The sequence below is a fragment of the Protobothrops mucrosquamatus genome, unplaced genomic scaffold, assembly GCF_001527695.2.
Source record: "Protobothrops mucrosquamatus isolate PMUCROS unplaced genomic scaffold, P.Mucros_1.0 scaffold6, whole genome shotgun sequence".
In the NCBI taxonomy this organism is placed as follows: domain Eukaryota; kingdom Metazoa; phylum Chordata; class Lepidosauria; order Squamata; family Viperidae; genus Protobothrops; species Protobothrops mucrosquamatus.
The window spans coordinates 797,094-820,141 of NW_015386393.1; the positions used below are offsets into that span (position 1 = coordinate 797,094).

The window sequence follows — 23,048 nt, forward strand, 5'->3', positions numbered from 1 at the left end:
AATGATACTAAAAGATAAATGTGGATCAATTTTTTTTGAAACCTGGGATAAATTTTACCGCTGGAGGAATTTGAAAAGGACGGCTGGGATTAAAGACGAATGATAAGATAGAAATGTATGTTATTTTAGAATAGATAATGTATATAAAATTTAATGTATATGTAGAGATAATGAATTGATTGTAAAATATGATATAATCCGATAAGAATGTATATACTGGAATGTCACGTCAAATCCAATGTTTGTTTTTTTTTAATTGTTTTATAAATAAAAAGTTAAAAAAAAAAAAAAAGAATTTATGTCACTACATGCATTTTTTATACATTCTCATGTTTTTTTTATTGAACATTTACATTTATATCAGTGGTGGCGAACCTATGGCACTGGTGCCAGAGGTGACACTCAGAGCCCTCTCTGTGGGCACGCGTGCTGTTGCCCCAGGCCTAGACCATCAACTGGGTTTTATAAAACCTTTTCGCTTTAGGCCTCCGCCGTGTGTGCAAAAAAAAAAAGTTTCAATCAATCAGTCAATTTCAACTTCTTGTGGGGAAAAAAAGGTCTTGCAAAGTTGGAATTGATTGATTGAACTTTTTAGTCCCACCCAGTCTGCCATTACCACCGTAGCCGTGTCCACCCAATGGGCCACACCCACCCAATGGGCCACACCCACCCGGCACCGGACGATGCATAAGTGGGTTTTGGGTTGCAGTTTGGGCACTCGGTCTCTAAAAGGTTTGCCATCACTGATTTATATCATTTGTTTCAAATCTTTAACCTATTAGTATAATTCTCATGCAAATTGCTAAAGTACTATTTCCAGTATTTCACCATTTCATCCTAAATAATTTCAGTACTTTATTTTTTACTTCCATTTACTCTATAGAAGGTTCCTGGTTCAGCTCTAACCAAAACAGTCTATGACTTCCATTAAAAGTGATTGATTGATTATATGCCATCAAGTCATTGTCAGCTCTTAGCAACCACACAGAAAAATTTTCTCCATGATTCTATTAAAATTACATTATATTTTCTCTGCCTCTATTCCTATTAACCATTCCTTGAACCCTTTGACTAAATTGTTTGCAGCTATCTTTTTCTTTATATATTAAACACAGGTAGTCCTCAACTTACAACAGTTCATTTAGTGACTGTTCAAAGTTACAACAGCACTGGAAAAAGTGACTTTTGATCATTTTCCACACTTACAACCATTACAGCATGCCCATAGTCACATGATCAAAATTCAGACACTTGGGAATTGACTCAAATTTATGACAGTTGCAATGTCCTGTGGTCATGTGACCACTTCTTGTGACCTTCTGTCAAGCAAAGTCAATGGGGAAACTAGATTCTCTTAATCATATTACTTAACAACTGCAGTGATTCACTTAATAACTGTGGCAAGAAAAGTCATAAAATGGGACAAAACTCACTTAACAAATGTCTCACTTAGTAACAGAAATTTTGGGCTCAGTTGTGGCTGTAAGTGAAAGACTACTTGCACATAATGTAAAAAAAAAACCGAAAACAGACTTATTTTTATTGGCCTGAAGAGAGCTTTTGATTTTAATGGGGTTTGTGGTAATCTAGCTAAATTACTTTTATAATGAATTCAAAGCACTTCATTAAAAGTTAAACAAATCACAGCTGAGATTCCATATGAAACCATACCTAGAGAAATCAAGCCTGGGTACCTTCTGGCCTTTCTTGTTCTTGCACTTTTTAAAATCTATGTTGATGACAGAAAACTTGCACTCTTGACATGTCCAAATGATATAATTCTTCTAAAGTATAACTCTTCTACACAATACGCACAAGCTTTGAAAATTTTGGGCATTTACAATAGTCCCAAAGACATATCTTATGATAGGTCAGTCACAAGAACCGTTGGAGGAGGGAACTAAAGTGCCAAACTGCATAAATGCCATTGAATAGGACAAGCAGTCTGTACCTGTGAATATTGTATACTGGCTAAGGCTCAGGGTGACGCCATATAAAGACACCAAATTAAAGGGTAAGCAGGTTAATGGAATGGATATACATCTTGTGGAAAGCAAGTGGCCCCTGTGATCAAGTGCATAAACTAAATGTCTACATAAAATATTGAACACATCACAGATATAGGGGTTCAGCATCACCGCTATCTTTTATAGTACTGACAATTATATTGTGGGAGAACCTAGAATCTAAGTGTACAACTGTTCGATTCTTGAACCTGGAAATCAGGACTTAATTGGAGACTTTAACCAACTATTATCTTTCATTACTGCTTAAAACAAAACAAAAAAAATTGCCCGAATATTGCTTTCCTGAAATGTGGCTACTTATAAATTTCTGTAAAGGTCATTCATGGCATTAACATTTGATGCTGTTGCTGCAGAAAATTAAGTTTTGTGATACTTGGGGTTGGCTAAATATGTTACAACTCAGATCCATGTTATTTTAATGTAAAATGGTTCATGCAACTTAGGACAACAAAAAGACCATCGATTACAAAGTATTTTCCCATATAAAATCATTCAGATTTGCTCAGACATTGGAGATCAAAGCAGCAATAGATATCAAAGGTATGGAAGGACATCAAAAATTGCCTCCAGTATCCACTTATGATTTGGAGACTGTGCATAGGGAAAACAGAAGAATTTAGTATCAACAGATTTTTTTTCATTTTTCATTCATAACGAGTTTTCTGAGAAAAAATAATACACTGAATCCGTCTGCTTGCCATTCAAATTCTACTATAGTTCCATTAATCCTTATGTCAGTGGTGCTTTATTACACACAGGCAGAATTGCCAACTAACAAAATCCACAAAAACTACTACTAACCCCCTTCTACAGACAAGAGAATTTCTTCCCTAAAATATCACTTTCCCCAATCACTTTTGCAATAAATCAATTACCCCCTCTAAGACTACCCATGCCATACCCTAATGATCATTAAATAACAAGAAAGAAGAAAAGCTATCTTACATCTCGTTCTGATCCTGATTACATCATGAGCCCAGAACTGGAGAAATCCTGCATTCCAGAGACTTAAATATATCTCTAGAAATACTTTCCTAAACACTGACAGACTTTTGAAAACAAATTTAATGCAGTAAAATTAGATAAGTTATTACAAATCACACATGTGGCTTTTCCCCCCTTGCTTGCATTTATGAGCCAATGTAATTAATATAAATAACTAGTACACTTTAATTCATCTCTTAGCCAAACTACAGATCTATACAATTACATATACAGATTAATACAAGCACCTATCCATTACCCCAAGGCACAGCTGTGAGCCTCCCCGTCTTAATCTGACCTGCATTTTAATGGTGAAACAAAACATATCTCTCTGGGTAACTATTTTTCCTTCTATAATTGTAACTTTCCTCAACTCAAGCCCTTGGGGAAATATTTGAGGTTGTTTTATACTGCACAAATAAAATTGTGCACAGGGAACAAGAATGAGATTGCACATTTTTTGGTAAACCTGAATTTGCATCAAAATTCATATTATAAGCTTCATTTCATCTTTCTTAAATTTCTTTTTTCAATGTCATCAGCACTGTTTCCGGCTGTACGTTTTACACCTACACTATTTTATTTATATCTCTGTTATTAACAGTGCGGAAGGAAAGGAAATCAAACTATCATGGCAAAAGAGAAATGCAACAGAGACTAATGTTTCTCATAGCTTTTCGGTTTTAAGTATAAGATTGTGCACAACAGGACTGTTTATTTTCTCATCTATAATAGTTTCATCAAGAGAATTGATGTTAACAGCCCTGTTTTTAAGTAAATTATCTCAGCATCTTAAATGTTGAAACTATTTGCCTGTGATTAGTACATCAAAAAAACAACAACAAATAACTCCCTAATCATCAACACCTGAATGATCAATCTACTAATATGGTTACTATCCTCTACAAAGCACAAACATAAACCTTTCATTCAGCTGCCCCCACACTTTTTGCACACACTCATAAATTCACTGACCTCCTTTCCATTCTTGCAGCTATTTGGTCCATAGATGCTGAAAATCTTACGCAGAAAAGGAGAAATAAAAATCTAAAAATTGCACTGCTTTCCATTGAGAAATAAACCAGACCCTCCAGACCCAGCACATCTGTTCATGTGTAGCAAAGAAACAAGAGCCAGTATTTTCAGCAACCAGAGATAGACAGCTGAGCCAACCAATAGGAAGCAGTGCTCAGTACCATCTGAGCTGTCATGTAGTCTCTATGCAAAATAAGAGGCTGTCTTGGACATTTTCTACTGAACGTACAGTCACCTTCCTTTTGTGCTTTAAAATTCATACCAAAGGATTAGATATAGTTGAATACTTGAAGAATAACTACTAAGACAAAAGATATCGCCTAACAGAAATCTATTTTAATACTAAAGCTGTCTAAATTGTTACATGACAGCAGCATTATGTTCATTCTTCCATGTGCATGGAATTAAAATATAAGTCGTGGGATCACTGGATTGTTTAGCTATATTTTTTCTACTTTGGAGATTATTGGGAGGAAAATTTTCATAAAAGTGGGTTTTTAAAACAAATACAAACAATTGGGTATATCTCCTACACAAAACAACTGAATACCAAGGTATTTCAGAAAGGGGCAATGCAAAGGTTATTTCTATATTCTGCTCATGGCTGGTGAATTCTGGGAGTTGAAGTCCACAGGTCTTAAAGTTGCCAAGGTTGGGGACCCCTGGAATAGGGCAGCTGGCACTTGAATAGCTTCACTTTCACTTTCCGTGATCCATCTGCATCCTTATCTAGCAAACAAAAGCTTTCTATGCCCTCCCGTTATAATCTGTCCGTGCACATCGCCTATGAGAAAAATGAAATAGGACAATATATCTGAGCTTGCCAAGATGATAAAATCAACAAGTCTCTCCCACCCTCCCACCCTCTTTCTCATATATGGCCATCTAACAATTTACATTATTAATATATATTTGGATGAGATTCAGAAAATACCATTTGAAAAATGATAATTTGTTTCCGAGTTAGTTTCCGCTTGCCAGTGTGAATGGTTATGGAGACCAATCAAATTTAACCTGACAAAACAATTATTTGATAAGTCTCACAATAAAATCCTAGATGAGAAAAAGAGAACATATTAGTACCTGATGACAAACCAGCTTAAAAAGAAAATACTTTTTTAAAAAAGATATTTTTTAAAAAAATATTTTTTTAAAAAGAAAATTGTTTTTAAAAAAGAAAATACCGTAAAACTATTATTAATTTTGTGTTTCCAGACCTTTGTGAGAATAAAGCTGCCTTGTTCATAGAAATTTGAGAAGACTGTGCCAGATGTTGTCTTTCATTTGTTGTTTTCACACCTACCTCCATTATGAAACACGCAAGAAACATTTTGCCTTTGTAACACAATAAGACATGATGGAATCTAAATTTTCACTGTCATAACTCTAATGATTTCATAATACTGTCATTGCCCCTCTGGTGATTTATACTGCTTTCATAGAAAACAGAACACATAATACCCATCAACACTGAAATAATAAAAAGGCTGCCTTCGTTATTAATATTTTGACACAGTGACGATTGGATGATTCTAGAATGCTTCTAAATGACTACTGGGAAAATAATTGATACCATCAGAAATCAAATCCAACTGAAGATTTTATCATATTTTTAAAAATGACATATACTTTTGGAGGCTTTATAGACCATACTAGAGACTTTGGAAGGCTCATATCACCCCAGAACCATTGGTTGTGGTTTAATAATTTAATCTCTGTTGAGATAGGCAATTACCCTTTAAGTAAGATATGAAATACCAGCAACATGGGGGCCAAACTATAAATTCATTTTTCCTTCCTTCCTTTCCCTTTTCTTTTTTTCTTTCCTTTCTTTTGTCCAAACATGTATTTAGAAAATTTGCAGTTTTATTGCCAATTGAATATAAAAATACTTATCAAAATGTCCTCATTTTAAGACATTAAATCATTAATCCAGTCATATTTAATAACCTCCTTGAAATTCCAATGTGGATTATACTGTAGAAAGCAGGTTGAGAACTGCTGCCCTATGCAAATTCCAAATTAAGTTAAAATGGAAGTAAAAACCCAAATATTTTCCAGGAGAAAACTATCATGAGCATACAGGATGAATGTGAAAACAGATTGTGAAAGACCAAGAAAGAAAGCACACTGGATGTCAGAACAGATGATGGAAATAGCAAAGAAGGGAAGAGAAGCTAAAATTTAAAAAAGTAAAGGAACATGACAAAGAATTTCAGAGAGTTGCTAGAATAAACAAAAACAATATCACATTGTAACACTGAAGATGGAAACAGACTTGGAAAAAAGAAGAAGTCTTCCAAAAGAACACAGAAAGAAGAAAGGAAGGAGGGAAGGAAGGAGGGAAGGAGGGAAGGAAGGAAGGAGGGAAGGAAGGAAGGAAGGAAGGAAGGAAGGAAGGAAGGAAGGAAGGAAGCAAAATATTTGTGGTGAAATAGAGTCTGGATTCCCAGGAGGGACTGGCTGCATTCCAGAGGACCAAGAAACAGCTAAGTTTAGATAGTTTGGTTGGGAGGATCAAGATAGCTCCTCCCTAGAAGTACTCAGAGTACATTTTTATTTATGCAAAGTTACTTTAGTTTGACAAGATTTCTGTCTATAGTGAGGAAAAATAAAGGAAACTACTTAGATGTAACTCTGCATGCCTTTCTTGGTTTTTGGAGCCTGACACTATCACGCAATATTCACATACTAGCAAAATAATACATAGGATCTCCAACACAGGCTGTACTCTACATGAGAAAAGATATTCAAGCTCTTTTTAGAAAAGGCCAAGGAACAAGTTATATTTTTGCTGATGAGAGGTAAGTGAGAAAGCCAAAGAATACTAAAAAGAAGTCAATATATGCTTTATTGGTTATAGAAAATCATTTGATTGTGTTGAGTCTAGCTGTGGAATGTCCCTGGGAAAAACAGGAATCCCAAAACATCTTGTACAAAATCCATTTACAAGACAGGAAACCACAGTATAGATATGACAAAATAGCCTGGCTACAGGTTTGGCCAGTCACTCTCTCTTACCCCAACAACCTCACAGGGTTGTTGGGTGGGGAAAATAGGAGGAAGGAGTATCAGATGTGTTTGCCATCCTGTAATATACAAATAATAGACATGGGATAAAATAATCTAACATAACAAAAAAATTGAGACAAGGCTATATGGGTAGTCTTTCAGTTATGACCATTTTGAAGTTAGAATGGCACTTATGGGGTCAAAGGCTACCAATTTTCCTTTAAATTCTTTGATTAATTAATTCCAACTATGTCTTTTGCCTAATATTTTAAATTCTTTTTTTTCCTCACATGCAAAGATGTCCAACAGGGTATACAATCCTCTGGAAACTGCTATGGAAAGTTTAAAAGACAGATTTCATTTACTTAAATAAATGGTTTATTCTGTACCCTTGCATGTCCCTTGTTACATTACTACATCAAAGAAAATATACTTTTCTTAGCGATCAGTATTACAAAATAAACTTTAAAATTTTCATTTTCTTAATTCAAAATGGATCCTATTTAGAACAGAAGCTGTACCCACATTGATGCAAACTAATGAAAATCTCCTGAGCTCGGCAGGATTTTCTTACAAACAAAGCAACTCTGGGATATTGTGTAAGAATAAAGTCAAAAGCATCATGAAAAATTTACACAGACACACATTCTGGGCCATTTTATGAAAGACTCATCAGGGAAACCTTATTAAAGCAAAAATGTTTATTAGATCCAGTCACAGCATCACAGGAATTATGATCTGGGTCTCTCCTTCTTGCCTTTGTACAAGGCTAGTAGAGAAACATTGGCTACTTTAACAACTTTGAAGCGAACTCCAGGAATGTCACCAACAGCATGACCCTTCCGACCAAAGCCAGCAACCAGGACTTCATCGTTCTCCTAGTTTAAAACAAGACAGCAATTAATATTTGATGACAAAAGTATGATCGTACTTTTACAATTTTCAGTTCTAAGAAAAAAAATGATTTAGTTTCAGTTAATAATTTTCCACCTTCAATTAGGTGCCGTATTATACCCATCAATGTATTTACCTCAATAAAATTCAAACAGCCATCATTGGGAACAAAAGCTGTAATCTTCTTGCCATTCTTGATAAGCTGAACTCGAACACACTTCCTAATGGCAGAATTCGGCTGTTTAGCCTCTACACCACTGAAATATGAATTGAACAATACAGACGCTGTTATAATACATTTCTAAAGTACAATAATAATGCTTAGCATCTAATTATACAATCTTCATATTCTGAATTCATAATCTTAAGATCACAAAACCATATGATATTTGGGGTTGTCTTCCCATGTGGAAATAACAATCAAAACTAAGGCACAATTTACAGCTAGTTCTGTTTACGTAAGAACACAGCAAAATCCAGGCATCTCTGTATCTCTTTATTATTTTCCATGGATCTTACTCCAAGTAAGTGTGCATAACGCTGAAACATTAATTTTACTTATTGTAAGGAAAAACTGGACAATTATGTAAGTAATAACACAGATAAGCATACAGATAAAACCCATGGAATTCAACAAGACAAACTGAAGTCTCTCTGAGTTCCATGGGCTTGTTTCTAAGTAAGTAGAAACATATAGAACAGTATCCTTAGGCAAATAACTGGCTGTTATATGCTTCATAAAACAAAAACAAAAGAAACCTAACATTTAAAAAGATGCAAAAGACGGATTAAGGTTGTTATAGGTAAACCAGTAGTTCTCAAAGCATGGTCTGGGGGCCCTGAGAGGTCTTTTCAGGAGATTGGCAAAGTCAAATATTTTAAAATCATTCCATTTTAATTTCTAATACATGAAATGCAGAAATAACTAATATAAACCAAAGCTTGTTGGAGTCCTCAATCATTCTTAATAATGTAAAGGTTCCCGAGACCAAAATGCTTATTATTCTATATCAAACATGTAATTTCTAATTTTAATAATTGGAGCAGAGAAATCATTCAGAGCTGCGCTAGGACAATAACCTTGAAGGTCTTTCTCTTACCGGTAGATTGTAAGTTTTATTATGGACTTTTTGAAGTTGTAGGTACAAGAACATTCCCATTCCAATAACCAATGCAAATTGTCTCTCTCTAAGGCTTCAATTCATATGGAGAATCGGGAATACCCGAGCACCTCTAACAGCAATAGTTCAATTATAAATAATTCCACACTCTAGTTAATAATGGTGAGATCTCACTTACACTTTTTCCAGGACAATTCCCTTAGCATGGGAAGCTCCCCCAAAAGGGTTGGCTTTCAGAGCAGTGCCCAGATGGGCCTTCTTATATTGTTTGTCATGCCACTTCTGTTCACGACGGTGACTGCGCAGCTTCCTGGCTGTACGAAGTCCACGACACTTGCCTAGAAAAGAAAGTTTTAGAGATGAGAAGAAGAATTTTCCCTGGATTTCATCCGAAGGACCTCATTTCAAAAGGTCTTACTACTGATTTATTTTCGTTAAACTTTCATGCTGTTTTTATTCTTGGATCCATCGACGACTCTTGATATTTGGGTGACATTTATTGTGGTGACAATTGACAAACAAGCTACTTGCAGTCCGATCTACTTAATAGGATAGGGTTCCTTGAGGGGAAAAAACCAAGGTTGCAAACTAAATTTTAAAAGTTTTAAAAAGCGGCCCAAAGCCACAGCAAACTCCCTCTGAGCCCTGCCAGGAAACTGAAAAGGCGCGTGCAGGGAAATCGAACTGGACTCGAAGGAGACTTCCGCAAACTAATTGGCGCTTTAAAAAAAGAAAATCTGACCCGAAGAGAGCAGCATCGAGGCAGACAATAAAGCGGACAGTTTCAATTATATATATATTCATACTGTATACGTATATCTAGGCTTGGGAAACCAACCAAATGGGATAGTAGCTTCCCCCCCCCCCCATGCAGACACCCAGACATATAAGGACCGCTTATACCGGGCGCCACAAAAGCTACAGGTTCCGCTCACCCATCGCGCTGCCGCGTCCCGAGCCGAAAACGACAAAAAAAGACCCACAATCCTTTGCGGCGGATCTACGTAACAGCGGCAAAGACCCCGCGTAGATATGGTGCCTTGCGCCTGATTCGCCGGATTTTACACTCTCTTCTGTTCAGTCTGATTACAGTGTTTCTCAACCTTGGCAATTTTAAGGCATGTGGACTTCAACTCCCAGAATTCCACAGCCAGCAATGCTGGCTGTGGAATTCTGGGAGTTGAAGTCCACATGCCTTAAAATTGTCAAGGTTGAGAAACACTGTGTTAAGAGAAAAGAAAGGGCGAACGACAGCGTGGGCGAAGGGGGCTGAGCGGGAAGAAAAAAAAAATTACAACGCCGCTCACATGTGATCCTAATAAGTTAGAAACGCCTCAAAGATACGCCCACAAAAACACATTCCCACAGAATCTGGATTCCTATCTTCGCCAAGAAAGCCAGCCTAACCGGCTAAAATCTTTCAAAGGTGGTTGGAGGTCTACTGTTACTAGGCTTGAGCGAATGAGACTCTTATCAGAAAAGGAGCGGCGGCCAAATAAATGCCCCACGATGCACCGCGCCTCAACTATCTTTCTCGCAGCAGGCTCTCAGTTAGACAGCTAAAAGTAGGGGAGGGGGGGTCCTCGAGGCCGGTGCATTCTGGGTCTTTCTTTTTCCTCCTCGGGATCCGCGGGCGACACGATGGGTGAGGTGCTCCGGATCTGGGCGTCGCATTAGGGCTGAACGGAGGGGTGAAAAGGGGCCGCATTGTAGCTGAGGGATCTTGGCGGGCGGAAAAAAGCATCCCCCCCCCGCCGCCGTCCGCTCAGAGCAATCGTTACTCCATTTTCTAAGCCCCACGAGGGCCCCCATTGTGGTTCCTAACATTAGTCCCTCCTCGTGTTATTAATTCATAGAGCTCCCTGATACGAGATAACAGCGATGGTATATTTAAAAAAAATCGGCCAGCAGGATTTGCCTACTCGGAAACTTGAGAGTACATTTCTTAACCTGAGTTTCTAAGGGATGCATTGAAATCCAAATCCCATCTTCCCCGACAAGCTTTGCCAGAGTTGTGCTCGTTAGGGAATATGGGAGTTCAAACTTAACAGGCTTGAAGAGCATGACATTGAAAATACATTAATAAGCTAACAATCGGAGTTTACAAGTTTTTATAGCCTTAGCTGAATGACAGCAGTTTTTCCAATGGTTTACAGCTTCAGTCTTGAACTATTGACCCTCCATTCCCTTCACTTATACAAGTGTCTCTAGTCCTGCAAAAAACATATTTACTTAATCCCTTATCAGTGAGAGGCTAGGTTACCCATGGGCGCTGCGNCCCCCCCCCCCCCCATGCAGACACCCAGACCTATAAGGACCGCTTATACCGGGCGCCACAAAAGCTACAGGTTCCGCTCACCCATCGCGCTGCCGCGTCCCGAGCCGAAAACGACAAAAAAAGACCCACAATCCTTTGCGGCGGATCTACGTAACAGCGGCAAAGACCCCGCGTAGATATGGTGCCTTGCGCCTGATTCGCCGGATTTTACACTCTCTTCTGTTAAGAGAAAAGAAAGGGCGAACGACAGCGTGGGCTGAGCGGGAAGGAAAAAAAATTACAACGCCGCTCACATGTGATCCTAAATTCCTAATAAATTAGAAACGCCTCAAAGATACGCACACAAAAACACATTCCCACAGAATCTGGATTCCTATCTTCGCCAAGAAAGCCAGCCTAACCGGCTAAAATCTTTCAAAGGTGGTTGGAGGTCTACTGTTTCTAGGCTTGAGCGAATGAGACTCTTATCAGAAAAGGAGCGGCGGCCAAATAAATGCCCCACGATGCACCGCGCCTCAACTATCTTTCTCGCAGCAGGCTCTCAGCTAGACAGCTAAAAGTAGGGGCGGGGGGTCCTCGAGGCCGGTGCATTCTGGGTCTTTCTTTTTCCTCCTCGGGATCCGCGGGCGACACGATGGGTGAGGTGCTCCGGATCTGGGCGTCGCATTAGGGCTGAACGGAGGGGTGAAAAGGGGCCGCATTGTAGCTGAGGGATCTTGGCGGGCGGAAAAAAGCATCCCCCCCCGCCGCCGTCCGCTCAGAGCAATCGTTACTCCATTTTTTAAGCACCACGAGGGCCCCCCTTGTGGGTTCCTAACATTAGTCCCTCCTCGTGTTATTAATTCATAGAGCTCCCTGATACGAGATAACAGCGATGGTATATTTAAAAAAATCGGCCAGCAGGATTTGCCTACTCGGAAACTGAGAGTACATTTCTTAACCTGAGTTTCTAAGGATGCATTGAAATCCAAATCCCATCTTCCCGGACAAGCTTTGCCAGAGTTGTGCTCGTTAGGGAATATGGGAGTTCAAACTTGACAGGCTTGAAGAGCGTGACATTGAAAATACATTCATAAGCTAACAATCGGAGTTTGCAAGTTTTTATAGCCTTAGCTGAATGACAGCAGTTTTTCCAATGGTTTACAGCTTCAGTCTTGAACTATTGACCCTCCATTCCCTTCACTTATACAAGTGTCTCTAGTCCTGCAAAAAACATATTTACTTAATCCCTTATCAGTGAGAGGCTAGGTTACCCATGGGCGCTGCGTTCCCTGTAACAGCAGAACACAACACTATGGAAAGTATAAGTATTGCCGCTCCTGATTGTGCGTTGCGTGCCATATAGTGAAGCACATTAAAAGCATGCTTCTTCACGGTCACTTAACGTGTTCGTTTTGCGGTTACGTGAGGCACTGCATGCATTGGTCTTTATTCTTACAGTAGAGAAGTCATGAATTATAACTTTTTGTGAATTGGGACATTTAAACTTGCTTTTTTTTTCATTCCAATCTAAATTTAGTAGGAGTCGGAGTCGGTGCATTGTTTGCCGACTCCGACTCCAGGTACCCAAAATTTCCTTCGACTCCGACTCCACAGCCCTGCATTTTAGAGCCAATGTTTCCCATCTGTAGTAACTTCATGATGTTGGTGAGACTACAGCCAGCATGACCGCTCCTGAGAAATTTGGGGAATAAAAGTCTATACCAGGGATCTTCATACTTGGCCCTTTTATGACTTGTGGACTTCCACTCCCAGAATTCCTCAGCCAGCGTGCCTGAATGATTTTTACATCGTATTTGGCTTACATAGTGAGATTTGCTTACCAAATTCAGATTTCTCTCATTTTAATGTTTAAATCCCCATTTATTCTGCAGTGAATAATGATATAAATTCCCATTTGTTACTAGGTGTATTACCAATAGAAAGAAAATTAAAATAAATTGGGAACGTGCTATGAAAAAGGAAACCAGATGGGAACTTCAGAAATCGTAATATATATTATGTGCATTTGTATGCACACACACAAAGAGGGGAACACAAGATATTGGAGCAATAATAGAATAGAGCTGGAAGGGACCTTGGAGGCCTTCTAGTCCAGCCTCCCCCCTGCTTAAGCAGGAGAATCTACACCATCTCAGACAGGTGATTGTCGAGTCTTAAAGATCTCCAGTGATGGGGCGCCCATGATTTTTGGGGGTAAGCTGTTCCACTGGTTGATTGTCCTCACTGTCAGGAAGTTTCTCCTTATATCCAGGTTGCTTCTCTCCAATGGTTTCCAACCATTGGTACTTGTCCTTTCCTCTGGTGCTCTGGTGAACAACCTGACTCCTTCTGCCCCTCAAATACTGAAACACTGCTATCATGTCTCCCCTATTTCTTTTCTTTAAACTACCCAAGTCCACAGCCATTCTTCGTATGTTTTAGCCTCCAGGCTTTTGATCATCTTAGTTGCTCTTTGAATTTTTTCTAAACTCAACATCTTTTTTGTGGTGTGGTGACCAAAATTGGCTACAGTATTCCAGGTGTGGTCTTAACTAGGGTTTTATAAAGCGGTACTAATACTTCACATGATCTTGATTCTATGCCTCTGTTTATACAACCCAGGATTGTATTAGCTTTTTTGGCTACTGCTGCACATTGCTGGCTCATAGTCAAGTGATCATCCACTAGGACTCCAAGATCCCTCTCACAGTTACTGCTTTTAAGCCAGGTCTCACCCAATCTGTATTCGTGCTTTTGTTTTTTCCTACCTAAATGTAGGACTTTGCTTTTTGAGATAGGGCCCATTGTTCGAGTGTCAAGATCTTTTTGGATCTTCCAAATTTTGTTTATAAGGCTTTAGCATAAAGTATCTCATTTTCAGTATAATCAGTTGCTTAAATTTGTGCAAAAAACATCCTGGATGTAGTATCAGAAAATACTGTAAAACATTAGTGCAATTTTGAGTAGATTAAAAAAATGAATCTTAGAAATCCTACTTAAATACGGAAAGTTGATGAAGGTCCAGTTTTACAAACTTAATTGTAATTCCTAATAACTTTTATCACACCATTTTCTAGGCAAGTGTCGTGGACTTCGTACAGCCAGGAAGCTGCGCAGTCACCGTCGGGAACAGAAGTGGCATGACAAGCAATATAAGAAGGCCCATTTGGGTACTGCTTTGAAAGCCAATCCTTTTGGGGGAGCTTCTCATGCCAAAGGAATTGTTCTGGAAAAAGTGTGAGTTTCACTAGGAATTCATTGAATCTTAATTTTGACTGAAGAGATTTACCTTATTTCTTTTAGGGTACATTGTACTGTTTAGCAGAACTGATAGATGATTAAGTGCAGTTGTGTGGCTGAATAACATTTCTAATACATTCCTGTTACTAGCATTTAGGCAAATATTGGGGATATTTGCTCTTTTAGTTTTGTAATCCTAGCAGTATTTTAGGAAACATATTTTTGAAAGTATTAATGTATTTTGTTAAGAATACAAATAGCATCAAATACTGGAAATTTTTCTTTAATTTCTGATCTTCTGAGTAAAGTGAAATTTGATATTGGGTTTTGTTGAAGACTTAAATTATATTAGGCATTACTTGTTCCATGGACTTGCTTGTTGAGGCTGGTTTGCAATTTGCTGTTTGTGTCATAAGCAAGACTCTGGGTTTTCATTATTGTTTTTATTTGAAAAATATGGAATTGGCATTTTGGTTACTTTTTAGCTCAGTGAATTTCAGTTTTTTCTTGTATGCAGCCCACTGATATGAGGGCTTGAACTAAGCTCAGTTTTACAAAGATAGAAAATCTTCATTCAATTAGGGAATACTTTTGATCTGTCAGAAAACTTCATGGAGGGAATGGAAAATATAGCAGTTTCTGCTGCACTTCTGTGTGCTTTCCTTCCTTAAAAATTTGCTCCAGAAATTTGAGTAACTATCTGGAACATTGGAAGATATAAAGAGAAGAAATCTGCAAAGATCATCTCCCCTTTATGTAGCTAGATTGGTTCTGAACTCTTTAAGAAATGTTCCCATTAATGGAAGAGAAGCTGAATCTGACCCATATCAATAATGTTTTCCTTAGTGGAAAGTGGTGGGAATATGCCTTTATTAAATAAAATGTTTTTCTATCCTAGCCAAGAAGATGTGTAGCTTGTGGTAAAAAAATTAAACATACATTCATTATTTTCATTTTAGTGGTGTAGAGGCTAAGCAGCCAAATTCTGCTATTAGAAAGTGTGTCCGAGTCCAGCTCATCAAGAATGGGAAGAAAATAACAGCTTTTGTTCCCAATGACGGTTGCTTGAACTTCATTGAGGTGAATAATTAATCTTTGCTCTATAAAACAGTAGGAAATAGTAATGTGTTTTCGCAATAATTATGACTGAGATTTTTTATAAAATATTTCAGATGTGGTCATGTTGCAGGAGAATATTTGCACAGAAAATTCTCAAAAATTGCAGGGAGGCGCTTATCTAAAAATGTCCTACCTATAAAAGTACAAGGATCAGCTAATCTCCCTTTTTTCTTATACACACACAAACCTACAATACAACTTACATGTGTACATATAAAGAGGATAAAATCAAGCAGAAGAAAAATCATTAGCTGCCTGTATATGAAGGGGAATGATGGACCCTTGCAATAAAACATTGTCCAGGAGCTTGGTATTGTGGTCAATTATTGGGAGATGAATTTGGACCATGAACTTGGTTTTCTAGTATTCAGATTTTTCTCAAGAAAAGAAAAACATTTTAGGAAATTAGGGTTTTCTTTTTTCTTATTCTTTTTCTGTGTTGCTTCTCAGCTTTTAAAAAGAAGTAATAGATTTTGTTTGGCAAAGTGAGCCTTCAAAGACTCAAGATTGTTGTGTATATGTTTATTAAATTTTGATTGAATGACATTAACTGTTCATTGTTCATTGAATTTTAGGAGAACGATGAGGTTCTGGTTGCTGGCTTTGGTCGAAAAGGACATGCTGTTGGTGACATTCCTGGAGTTCGTTTCAAGGTTGTCAAAGTGGCAAACGTTTCCTTGTTAGCCTTGTACAAAGGCAAAAAGGAGAGACCCAGATCATAAATTTTATTTCACTGTTAAGATAATAAACAACCATTTGCTCCTAAGAAATGGCCATCACTTTTATTATGCTGGATTTTGTAGTTTGGACATTATGCCTTTTACATAAATGACAGGCTCGATATTTATAATAATTAGGTTGATCTGAAAATTTTCATATTGGATCTGGATTTGTAGTACAATACCAGAGTGGTATATTAGTCGTTGATCACAATCTAGGAGGCCCAGTTCAAATTCATCGCAATCGTGGAAGCTCACTAGAGGACTTTTTACCAGTCATGATTTTACAATTAACCTATATCAAAGAGTTGTCATGGGAATTGGAGCTTGGAATACCTTTAGTTCCTGAAGGAAAAATAAGATAGAAATGTAACAATCGTTTTAAAGTTGATGAGATATGCTTGAAATATATTTTATTCTAGTTTTCTAAGTTGGTTCCTTTTTATTAGTCTCAGGATTACATTTGTTCCCATCATTTGGTGATGGGAAGATATTTAAGCTCCAGCATAAAGGTATACATGGATGCAGGATACATGAAGGACTAATGAAGCTATAGGCAACCATTTGCTTTGGGGAGAGGGAGGTATGTGTGAAATGCAAAATATGTTTTATTTCAGAAATTGAAAAAAATATTGTATCCAGAAATTCTGTCAAATCATAGATAATTACATTTTGGGAGAAGCAAATGAAACAGTTTTTCATATCCTTTGAAACAGTTTTAGATAACAGGAGAAATAGCTGAAATACCTTCTTTGACTGCAAAAATCTGAACAACCATAAGATGGCACAAAGATATAAAACTTTTCCCTATTCCTCTTTGGAGTCAGCTCACAGAGTGGAAGAAATGAGTAAATGTAATAAAAATAGGAAATAGAAATGTCTAGTTTACACAAAGTAACTAGGTTCATACTTTCTATTCATTTCTGAAATAATGAATCCATATCCAATGAGTTGAATATTTTATTCAATAATAACCACTGGATTTTCACGTAGAAGCAGATAATATTTGGGTAGTTACAATACTTAGAAATAGCATAATGTGTCCATTTCTTAATGGTTTATGATTGTGCTTATATAAAACTACATAGTTTGCATGTACAGATGCACTTTGTGCTCTTACAGTCTTAACATATAGACTGCTTCCCCATCCTAGAATATGCTGACATGCATATAATTTATTACTTGGGTTTCCTTAAATGTGACTTGTCATTCAGAGATAATGGAAAGGGGTCTTTATTTATCCCTGTATTCCCACCACTTCTACTTCCTTATAACTCCGCACGGAATATCTTGGCCTGTTTGATAAGAGGTAGTGATTATTCTGGTCATGTTTGCAATAGAAGCTTTTAAAAGTGTTTGCAAGTTAACTTGCCATGGATCTGGTGGTTTCAGGAATCCAGGGTGGCAACGTTGCTAAGGTTATAGGAAAAGGAATTTGGAAGGATCTTTTCCACCAAAGTTGGGGTAATTTTTGCTGGTGAGTCTTCATGAAGACCCATTGGCCTGGCTAGACAGTACTGGTTGGTTTTGATAACAGAAGATAGGAGAGTGGTGCTTAACACTACTTAACAGCAGACAATAAGTTCATTTGGTTACCTGTTGTGAAATAAATTTGCACAAGGTGGCTTCATAATAGGTATGATCCTGGTTGCCTACCAATACTTTTGTCAATATGCCCATTAAAATGGGCTCAGCAAGAGGAAAAAAGAGGAACCAACCAAGTAAAGAGCTCCATGGGAGCTAAGAAAGCATCTTCCATTAATCTAGTCCTTTAAGTTAGGTTTAGCTTCTGAGCAGACAATGAAATTGAGGAAGTAAAAGTGCATCCTGTACAGAAATTTCGGAAGACTAAAAAGCAGCACATTAACTGCAAGAATTCATTACCAAAGTAACAAGAATGATCCTTTATTTTAATGACATCAAATGCTGAGAGCAGAACACCATCAAGTAAAGTAGAAATAAAGTCAGCTGGCTGAACCAGAGAACAGAGAGACCCATGGTTTTGCCACATTTGGTCATTGTCATGTAACAACAACATTGGTTCTTGCAAATATTAACAGGAACCAAAAGCTGAAAGACAAGCTTGAGTTGCAGCAGGTATGTTATCAACTTGAACAGAGAGGAGGTGGTATAGAACCAGATTCAACACATTCAAAGGGGAATTCTACATACCTAGAAACATGTTTCCATCAGGGAGTGTAAGAAGACCCATTGCTATAAAATTTAATATCAGCATTTGCAATGGGAATTTCTTTAATAACATGGCAAGGAGAAAGTTCAGCAATTGAAAGAAGACAACCATGATTGGAGATGGGTAAGGAGGAAGGATCAAGGAAAGAAACATGGATGACAGTAAAATTTGGAGATTTCAAGAAAGTCGTTTGTTCAGGCACTGGGAGGCAAGGGCAAGGCAAAACAATAGTACAGCCATCACTACATGAGGAACAGTCACAGAGAACACATATCCATTAACAGGTTGAGAATTGGTCCCATTAAAAAGGCAGCAGCTTGAACTGCATGGAGAGAAGATGGAAAAGGACAGCAACTGGATTAAGCTTGGAACGGTTATTTTGCCAAATGGGCAAAAACACCATGCACCTGTTCAAACACACCAGAGGTTATGCCGTAATGTTCATGGCAAAATATGGTAAACGATAATAATTAGGGAAGCCCAAAAATGAACAGAATCTAATGCCTGCTTTAGTTGACCAAAGACATGGCCCTAGATCTTACTCTAAGCAAAAGCAAGCAAAATTTGAAGAAGAGACTGGGAGTTGAACTTAGCCAAGTCAAGAACAGAATTGGTAGGAAGTAACATAGCCTGAAAGTAATAAATGTTTACCTGTGAAATCAAATGAGCCAAATAAAGAAATGTTCATTTTGATTTGACCAAATCACATGCAGGAAACATATACTACTCACTGTTATTCTACAAACAGCCTGGGAATCAGAATCAGGAGCAGCAATGCTAAAAACGCCTGAACAAATGCAAGTGAAGAATTCTGCATGTGACTATATTCTGAGGAAAGTTTTGCAGATATAACAGTCTGTTATATAATAGTTTCAGGAACTTTCACACGTTAATGATAATGGTGCTTCAACAGCTATCAATTTGCAATGATAGTGAAGAGTTACAGTACATTTTTTCCTAAATGAGACCAAGGTTGAGTTCTTTAAAGCTGCAGTATTATTGTACTTCTTTTTAAAAAATATTCTCAGGTATGGCAAAATAACTCTTGACAGCTACTCTCCAGCACAAAAGTGAAGCTAGAGCTTATTTTCTCCATATATTTTCCAGAAATGGTACTTATCTTTTATTCCATATATTTATTGTGAATATTGAGAAGGAACCTAATGAATTAGTCTTAACACTGCTATGTTGGAAATATGACAAATGGTAGGCAGATTTTAGATTCTTTCTTTTACATTCTTTAATTTCTTCGACATCAAAGAATACATCAAGAATACATCAAGAAGCTGTATGCATAATGGAATTAATAAGGTTACATTGAAATCATCTTTGGGGTGCTATGAAACCTTAATTCCTGTTATCTCAAAAATTAGGATTTCTTATCACCTGGAGAATCTGTGGGATGGAAGAGCTTGTTATGATGCATTCACAGGTCTAGCCTACTCTAGAACCAAACCTGTTTTCTGGTTAACAGGGGTTTTTTTTTCTTGCTTCTCCTACATGCCTTCAGTTGGGGTGTGGGAGGCAGGCACTATGTTTTCTTTTATTTGCCTCCAAGGACTGAAGGAAACATGATGCACTAATGGCACTGGAGAAGGAGACCCAGGTGTTTTATCCCTAATTTTGGAGAATAGTACGGATTCAAAATTAGTGCTTTAGGCCAAGCAAAGGTTTAACATGCAGGTAATGCCTTGCTTAGCAACCATTCAAAGTTATGAATGGTACCCCCAAAAGGTACTTACAACCTAATTTCAAAGATCGGATGGCCACACACACACCCTTCCCCTACGGTCACATGATAGCATTTTGGACACTTGGTAAATGTTCACCTTCACATCCATTTGCAATGTCCTGGAGTCACATGACTGCAATTTTTCCAATTTCTTCTAATTTTTGGCAAAAAAAATTCCACTAGATAAAATGGATTCACTTAACAACTGCAGTGTTTACTTAACTACTGCTGCATTTGCTTAATAACTATGGGGTTCACTTAATGACCACCGCAAAAATGATCATAAAAATTGGGCAAGGTCACGTGGAGACCCCGCTTAATGACCAAAATGATTTACAACCATAATTCCGGCTCAATTAGTCACAAGTCAAGGATTACCTGTACCTATTTGAGGGCTTATTTCATTTTAAAAAAACACAGGGTAGTAGTCGTGATACTATTCAATATAGTGACAACTCATGTCCTATTCCCAATGAGCAGCTGCTACATTTGACAGATAGATATGTCTCGCTATCCTTTTTTTCTAGCCAAAGAACAACCAGATTTACAGACATAAAAGAGTTGAAAGTCTTCTAATCCAACCCCTGCTTAAGCAGGAGTTCCTATACCAAATGGCTGAACAGTCTCTTCTTAAAAACCTCCAATGAAACCAGGAGTAAACTAAGCAAAAGCTACAAACAATCCGATAGTCTACCAAGGTAAGAAAACTTCCCTGGCTCCTGGCTTGCTCCCTCCTCTGAATCTTCCATCTTCCATAATAGCTATCTGTTGGGTGCTTAAGGGGAATTCCAGAGCCACAGGATAGATGCTGTCTAGGATGATTCTGTCTCTAACTGCTGCAAACAATGCTTTTCTTTTCTTATGAAGTTTGCCTACCAAACACATAAGAACCAAGAGTTTTCTTGCTAAAACATTTCTGTGTTCCAAAGGAGATATTTTAATCTCAGCTAAAACCAAACCTCAGTTTAAGGTCTTCTAACCACCTTCAGAAATCAGGATGGATGGATCCTGTATATACAAACAGACAGTGTTCTATTATAGTTTTCTGGAAACTACCAAATCAATGAGATTTCCATCACTACTATATTCAGTGTCTACTATGAATGGTTCAGATTACTGGCTCCCCCCCCCCAGTTCCTCTGTATTCTATTCTCTTTCCTTCTTTCTCAGCTTTTTCATGATAGTTGCACACAGTGCTTCACAATCCTTCCCTATTTGCTTAGTGAAATTAATGCTATTTTTCTTCAACCCTATGTGAGAAGTATGTGTTGCCTAACCTAAATCAATCAGTCATAACAAACTATAAATCAAAACATGTGCTGTAAATGGCAGGAAGAGCATACATGTTTCTGTGAAGGATTTATGCTCGTAACCCTTCTATCGAGTGAAAATTGCCCATGTTTGTAGTAATGTGATGGTTAGGGATATGAGGGCATCCTACCACTAGATGCCACTCTTATGGTGCTGAGAAATATTAAGAAAAAAAGCATAAGCTGTTGACTGTACAATGTTAATATGCTGGTTAGGAGAAAATCTTCTGAAACTGATGCAAGATTTCAACAGTTCAACTTTGATCCACCAAAGGACTAAACATCTTTCATTTACTGTTGGGTGGTGTCATGTTTCCATCTCTGAAAAGAAAAAAAATCTCAGCTGTGCCTTGAAGAATATATAAGACTTCCCATTCAACCCATATTATAAACAGAAAGAGGAAACAGAATTGGATAGACATTTGTCTATACTCAATTAGAGAGTGGGCTTTTCCTAGAATTGTTGAAGGTAGCAAATTAGATGATTTGAGGGAAATTTTTCATAGAAGTAAAAAAATAAGCCAAAAGGTTAATTGTTGATAGTCTGGAAAAGGTTTAGTAGATCAACAAATGTATTGTTTAACCAAGCCGTCTAATAGTGATCTAGATTTTTGTGGCTCTTACAGCCTTTTTGTAGCTCTCTTCCTTTGCTCAAGCAAATCTAACTACTGTGGAATTATCTATTCATCTAAATTGCATTTATACAAATTTAGCTTAACAAACAAAATAAGAAATATTATTTTGTAGTACCAGAACAGCTCAGAAAGTTCAATGCTCCTTTGACATCCTATTTTGAATTTTACAGAGTTGTAGATGTGCTTGTCAGGAAAATGCAGAAAAATATAACTACGCAATTCTATTACAGTAATTATTACTGAGAAATTTTAACATATTGAACTAGTTTTACTTCCATTCAGGTAAGCAAACTTAATATTGCACTCCCATTGATCCTAGGGTTTTGTCTCTCTGGGCTTCAATAAAAGAAAACTAGATACTGAAGTAATATCTGTGTAATAACAAAATAAATAAAAGGATGGTTTTATTCACAGTTTGCAGAAGAGGAAGGAAAGATTTATCTTCACAATTTTCTTTTAACTAGCACCACCAATCTTGTCATAAAGGTGTGCAGAGGTCCATAGCTTTTATTTGACTAACAGGTATCCATATCACAAATGCCAGCCCCTTCATCTTAGAACATAGAGTGTAGAACAACAGGGTGGGAAGGGGTCTGGGAGGTCTTCTAGTCCAACCCCCTGCTCTAAAGTTAGGAGGTTTATCCCCAGCTTTGTGTCATGCCTCTGTTAACACAAAACCATTTTAATCTTTTTTCCTCTCTTTTTGCTAAATATTTCTTAATCCAAAGCAGATTAACTTTACACTGAAAGCAAATTTCAATCGACCAAT

The 23,048-nt window shown here is 37.5% G+C and overlaps 2 protein-coding genes across 4 annotated transcripts; one reads left to right on the forward strand and one right to left on the reverse strand.

Annotated features, from left to right (window-relative positions):
* Positions 1-6,874: 6,874 nt before the first annotated feature.
* Positions 6,875-11,494, reverse strand: LOC107282198 (40S ribosomal protein S23). 2 transcript variants are annotated; one of them, XM_015809951.1, is made up of 4 exons: positions 11,433-11,494; positions 9,252-9,411; positions 8,089-8,209; positions 6,875-7,936 (listed from the first exon to the last, which is right to left on the reverse strand). In XM_015809951.1, exons 1-4 carry the CDS (start codon positions 11,434-11,436, stop codon positions 7,790-7,792), a joined length of 432 nt encoding a protein of 143 aa, XP_015665437.1. In that variant the 5' UTR covers positions 11,437-11,494; the 3' UTR covers positions 6,875-7,789. The 2 variants fall into 2 exon arrangements, with proteins under 2 accessions (XP_015665437.1, XP_015665438.1); XM_015809952.1 differs by lacking the exon at positions 11,433-11,494 and adding an exon at positions 10,009-10,091.
* Positions 10,681-16,458, forward strand: RPS23 (ribosomal protein S23). 2 transcript variants are annotated; one of them, XM_015809954.1, is made up of 4 exons: positions 10,681-10,718; positions 14,411-14,570; positions 15,533-15,653; positions 16,268-16,458. In XM_015809954.1, exons 1-4 carry the CDS (start codon positions 10,715-10,717, stop codon positions 16,412-16,414), a joined length of 432 nt encoding a protein of 143 aa, XP_015665440.1. In that variant the 5' UTR covers positions 10,681-10,714; the 3' UTR covers positions 16,415-16,458. The 2 variants fall into 2 exon arrangements, with proteins under 2 accessions (XP_015665440.1, XP_015665439.1); XM_015809953.1 differs by lacking the exon at positions 10,681-10,718 and adding an exon at positions 11,952-11,989.
* Positions 16,459-23,048: the final 6,590 nt, after the last annotated feature.